The 6,143-nt window shown below is 42.5% G+C and overlaps 1 protein-coding gene across 1 annotated transcript in view; it reads left to right on the top strand.

Moving 5' to 3' along the window:
- The window catches only part of ADGB (androglobin), a 360,063-nt gene that overhangs the window by 240,916 nt on the left and 113,004 nt on the right, over positions 1 to 6,143 (top strand). Inside the window, exon 24 of the mRNA XM_019527460.1 lies at positions 5,681 to 5,815. Within this exon, the coding sequence (XP_019383005.1) occupies positions 5,681 to 5,815 (135 nt within the window). The remainder of the gene's footprint in view (positions 1 to 5,680; positions 5,816 to 6,143) is intronic.

The raw sequence follows: 6,143 nt of genomic DNA, 5'->3' as shown, positions 1-6,143 counted from the left end.
GAGGACTCATCTGAAATGATCCCACTCTTGGAAAATAAACAGTCAGCTCTCCTTAAATGTAAATGTGACCCTAGCCACTCCAACTTGCAGGCACTTCAAGAGATCCAGCAAAAAGTCAAACAATGATTGGCTACAACTGTATGAAAGTATCCAAAAAGCTGCTGACCGATGTGACATGCAAGCAATATGGTAGCATTGGGAAAGCTCTGAAGTCTGTTCTGAGGAAGACCGCCTCTTTAAAATTCTCCCTAGGTGAAGTCATCAATGACCTCAATTAGTGGATGGATTGATGGGTTGAACATTACTTAGAACTCTACTCTCATGAAAATGTGATCCATGACTCTGTCGTCAACGCGCTTGAAGACCTCTCAACCCTGTTAGTGGTTGACCACGAATCTACCGTAGATGAAGTAGAAAAAGCCATCAATTATCCTGCTTATGGTCAAGCCCCATGTGCAGATTGCATACTGGCTGAAGTTATAAAGTGTGGGAAATCCATCCTCCTCCCCCCATCTGTATGCATTAATATATATGTGTTGGAGAGAAGGTGAAATTCCTCAGGACATGAAGGATGAAAGCATTCACTCTATACAAAAACAAATATGATATGAGCAACTACAATAACTATCATGGTATATCCTTACTTTGCATCATTGGAAAGCTGTTTGCCAAAGTCGTCCTGCTAAGACTGCATACCCTTACAGACAGAGTATACCCTGAGTCTCAATGTGGTTTCAAATCTAGTCAGTCTATGACAGATACGTTATTCTCCTTCAGACAGTTATAAGAAAAGTGCAACGAATAAAGGAAATCTTTGTGCATACCATTTTTCAGTCTCACCAAAGCCTTTAATTTTGCCAGCAGAGATGATTTGTTCTGAATCCTGAAGATTGGATGCCCTCCTAAGCTCTTGAACATCATCAAGTCCTTCCACCTTGGTATGCATGGAGCGGTGCAGTTCAATGGGTCACATTCGGAAGAATTTGAAATCAAGAGTGGTGTAAAACAGGGCTGTGTCCTAGTTCCAGTGCTTTTTGGGATTTTCTTCACTGTCCTACTCAAATACACATTCAGTGGCTCTTCAAAAGGAATATACCTTTGGACCAAAATTGATCTGATGGGGAAACTCTTTAACCTCAATTATCTCAAAGTGAAAATGAAAATTCAAAAAGTTCTTGTCCATGAAATACTCTTTGCTGACAATGCAGCAATTGTTAATCATTCAGAAGCAGAACTGAAAGTCTTATGGATCACTTTTCTCATGCTTGTGATGATTTTGGTCTGACCATTAGCCTCAAGAAAACAGTAGTCATAGGTCAACAAGTTGACCACCCTCCTGAAGTTAGAATAAATGATGAATGTCTGGAAATGGTTGAAAAAATCGCTTACTTGGGCTCCACTGTCTCGCAAAATCTTGGCTTGGAAAACAAAAATCAATGCTCATATTGGAAAGGCAAGCAATGCCATGGCTAAACTTTAAAAGAGAGTTTGGAAAAACAGAGCATTCACTCTATTGACAAAAGTGTCCATCAACAGTGCTTGTGTACTACTTTCTGTATTGTACAGTAGTGGAACATGGACTCCTTATGCCAAGAAAGAAAGAAAACTGAACAGTTTCCACCTTTTGATATCTCCATTGTATCCTGTGCATACCACGGTGTGACAAAATCTCCAACTTCACTGATCTGGAATGGCCAAGATACCCAGTATGTTCCTGATCCTGAGACACAGATGCCACTGTTGGTTAGGACATGTGAATCATATCGACAATGGCTGAATCCCCAAGGACATACCATATTATGAGCTGGCCACTGGCAAATGTCACCTTGGATGGCCCAAACTCCGTTTGATTGATGTCTCCAATAAAAACCTTTGTGAGCTGCACAACAATGGCCAATACTTGGAATCAGTTACTTCAGACTGCTGCGAGTGGAAAGCTGCTGTGAAGCAGGTCCTATGTCGCTTCAAGATGGAGAGAGTCAATGATGCAGAGAGCATGTACCATATGGTGGTATCAGAGGCAGGCAAGACAAGATGGTACTGGGCATGCTGATGCAAGCTCAACCAAGTTTGTATGTGCAACTTGCCAGAGTGTCTTCATGTCACACGTTGGACTCCTCAGCCACTCAAGAAGCTGTGGTGGCACACAGTAACCCACCAAAAGCACAGTCTTCATGGTCTCCTGAGACCAATGACCAGTCTGTGAAACAAACTCTTACAGGAGATACCACCTCAAATATCATTGTGTTTTGTTCCAAGTACAAGTTGTACTGCATTGGTCTTGTCTTCAATTTTATAAACATCTGACACATTTACCTACATATCACAAAATAAAACACTTCATTATACTCATAAAATTTCCCTCAGAGAAAGAAAAGGCTGGGGGAGAGAGAATAAAATAAATGCATATTATTATTCACTTCTTTTAACATAGTTGTGAAAGGTAGCCTACAGTGATGAATAGAATAGAATAAAATAGAACTCATATGCCATGATGTCACCAAAGACAGATTGTATGTCTGCACTACATTAAACATTCAGCCAAAGTTATCAAAAGGGGTTTGTTCTTTGACCGTGCTGGCTCTAGGACTTCTGTTTAGTTTTGGGTTTTTTCCTTTTGTTCAATCCTCTTTCCATATTGTGCTTCTCCCATTGAGTGCTATATGTATCCCACATTGGTGTCCCAACTTCCTTGTAAAATGCCACATTGGGCATTATGTTTACTATGGGAGGAAATTGGTAAAATACATTGTGCCAATATACTGCCAATCAGGTTGGTTACAACCTTCATAAATAATAACAACTTGAGGTTTGCCTCATTTACAATTTTAAAATGATAATCTTGGATTTCTTCCCATGAAAAAAGAGAAGCCATATTTGAAATGTAATTTCTTTTAGTTTTTCTTTAAAAGTCCTTTTTTAAAGAAATGTTTAGAATCATAGAAAGTAGGGCTGGAAGGGACCTCCAGAGGTTATCTAGTCCAACCAGCAAAGCCCAGGACCATGGGAAATACCCACAGGAGAATATAGGCATAGCTATGCCTAGATCATCCCCAACCAGTGCGTGTCCAACCTCTTTTTGAACATCTCCACTGATGGAGAGTCCACAACTTCCCTAGGCATTTTATTCCACCGCTTCACTATTTTAACAGGGAAGACGTTTTTCCAGATATCCAGTCTAAACTTACTTTGCTGCAACTTCAGACATATTGGTCCAATGACTCCAATAAGAGAAAAGCTGCTTTCCCTCTTCTTTATGGCAGCCCTTCAAGTATCTGAAGGACTGCTATTATGTACCCTCTTAAGTGGCTTTCCTGCAAGCTGAACATGTCTAGCTCCTTCAGCCTCTCCTCATATGACTTGCATTCTAAGCCCTTGATCAACTTTGTTGCCTGCCTCTGGGCCCTCTCTAACTTCTCTGTATCCTTTTTAAAATGTGAAGACCAAAATTGCACATGGTACTCCGGATGAGACCTAACCAGTGCCAAGTAGAGAGGCACTATCATCTCCCATGTCTTGCACCTAATGCTTTTATTCACACATCCCAAAAGCTCGTTCACCTTACATTCAGCTGCATCGCACTGGAGACTCATATTGAGTCTGTGGTCTACCAAGACTCCCAAGTCCTTTTGCATAGTGCTACCACCCAGCCAGGTGTCATCCATTCTATATTTCTGTTTTTTATTATTCTTCCCAAGGTGTAGCACCTTGCATTTGTACTTCATCCTTTTAGCTGTAGCCCAACTTTTCAATTTGCCAAGTTCCTTCTGAATTGCCCTCACATCCTCCAGTGTGTTCACAGTCCTTACCAGTTTTTGTGCTGCCTACAAAGAAGAAATAAAATTACTTTAAAACTTCTAATAGAACCTCAGATCAAAAAGTACAAGATGACAGAATGATGTAAGAAAAAGAAAAGATGATGAATGGTTAGAAAATATTCTAGAAACAGTTGGATTTGACCTCATTCCATACCTAGTAAAGGGCATAATCCCAATATAGGTGTCTGTAATGCTCCCCAGTCCCAAGTGCAGCTGAGCGCACCTGAGACGCACTCGTGGGGTATTTTCACATCTTCAGGGGTGTCCTTCAGCTCCAAACCCATCCCTGCTATATGCTGCTTGACCACTGAGAACAGACTGAGATGCTCAAAGGTCTACTTTCTGATTTATGATACCTCACATATACTTGTGTCACCCAGGCTTTGCCAGCTTGAAGAATCACACTCTGGTCTGGTCATGCGCTCAGAGAAGATAGATGCCCACTTCTGGAAAAGAGGGCTGCCTGTATGGTCAACTACTCTAGAATCATGGTTATCACTGACAATAAGTGGGTTGAAAAGATAACAAGAAGGGTTATTATAAAAAAAAACAAGAACAAGGCATAGGAAATCTGTAACCATATGCTGAGATACAGAAAGAGATATAAGAATAAACAAAGGAAAACACCAAAACAACAACTTGTTCTCACCCTGCATCTGAAATCCAAGGATGCAGTTCCTACCCACCTCAATAGATTAGCAAACAGTTTCTGTCTCTCACCTGTCTGCCAGGACCTCTTACTATTTCTTCTTTTAGCCTACTTTACTCAGTCAGCTGACTGAAGGACTCCAGTACTTCTTGGGGGCTGGGCTCTATCTGGGCCTGGTTGCAGCAGTGATAGTGGGTGGGTTCCCCCTGCCTGCCTGGTACCCCTGGGTGTTCACTTTCAACCTGGGAGAGGCACAGGGAGAGGCACGCACCCACTGCTGCTGCCATCCTGGTCTGTGCCCAGCACCCACGCAACCCAGCTAACATAGCTCTGGAGCTCCTCTCACATCTGTGATGGTGAGGACTGTGGCAGCAGGGGGCAGGAGGGAAGAGGAGGGCATGCCTTTGAGCAGGAAGGGAAAGGGGGAGAATTCTTACTTTCTTTGGGGACTTAAAAAAGCCCTGACTGCTGCTTCCATGGGGTTGTCTGCCTGCCCCAGTGGGAGCAGTAGGTACAGCTACCCCTGCAATGCCAGTTGCTGCTCCCACACCCCCTTAGTAAAATCCTAAATCTGCTTCTGTGCCTCTCCCATTGGATTCTCAGCGAGCCTGCCCTGCATATAACTGCCTACTTCCCGCCCTCCTCCGAAAGGTGAATGTTTAACCAAATGAAAAATCTTCCCTCATCTATTCAGACCCAAGAGAATATTTACATCCTTTCAGACATGAAGAACACTAATCCAGTATCCTAATAGTACCATCTTTCACTTAGTTTCCTTACCCTAAGAAATGTCCTTCCCCCAGGAGTTTGAATAGCCAGGCATTGTTCTTACAGCTCATTTCCAGTGTAAAGTCATCATTGTCTGAAAGGGCCTGATTCCTGTGCCTCAGAGCATGTTTGCAAGGGAGATAGATAATTCATGTCAAATGCTAATTAGTGAATTCAGCCACCTGAAGACAGAAACCAGGTTTCCAGTTCCACAGGACAGAAGCCTACCAGTTGAGCAAAAGGACCATCTTTATTAGTCACTAGCAGCTGTAAAATATTTTCATTTCATGGTAACCAAGCTCTAGAGAAGAACTTTTAACAAACTGGTAAAGTGCGTGTTACATATATACTGGTATTCTTCCTTATCTTCAAAAGTTCATCAAGATATATGTCCTCTACTTTTTAAGCATAAATATTTATCTCACTATTTTTTGTTTTTTTCTAGAGAAATGTTTAAAAGTAACTGTAAGTCAATTGAAAAATTCCCCTGTTATGAAGATGAATGGACTAAGACATCTTTTGCTGATTATGTTGTAACATATTCGGATCAGCCACCAAATTGCTGGTTTGTGGTTTTTAGGTAAGTTTCACATATACTAAGGTTATCATACATCTGGGTTTTCCCAGACATGTCCTCTTTTTGCACTCCCAAGCCCCCATCTCCATCTGGGCGGGTTTTTTTAAATATCAGCAAGTGTCCAGAATTTTGCTCTGCCTCTGCTTTTGTGGCAGTTCCTGGCTTGTTCCAGCAAGGATCTGCTTGGGGCTGGGGGCAGCAGGGGGAAAGGATTGGAGGCCAGGAAGTATGTGCGCATGCATATGCCTGTCACCACTGGGGCTCCAGCAGGGCAGGGAGGTGGTGGATGGGGGGTGGGGGAGGGAGCTGCATGGGCAGCAGGGCTGAGGGG

This window comes from Gavialis gangeticus, unplaced genomic scaffold (genome assembly GCF_001723915.1).
Source record: "Gavialis gangeticus isolate Ggan-Ray unplaced genomic scaffold, GavGan_comp1, whole genome shotgun sequence".
NCBI lineage: Eukaryota > Metazoa > Chordata > Crocodylia > Gavialidae > Gavialis > Gavialis gangeticus.
Note: the sequence above shows the minus strand (reverse complement) of the source record. Positions and strands in the feature narration are given on the sequence as shown.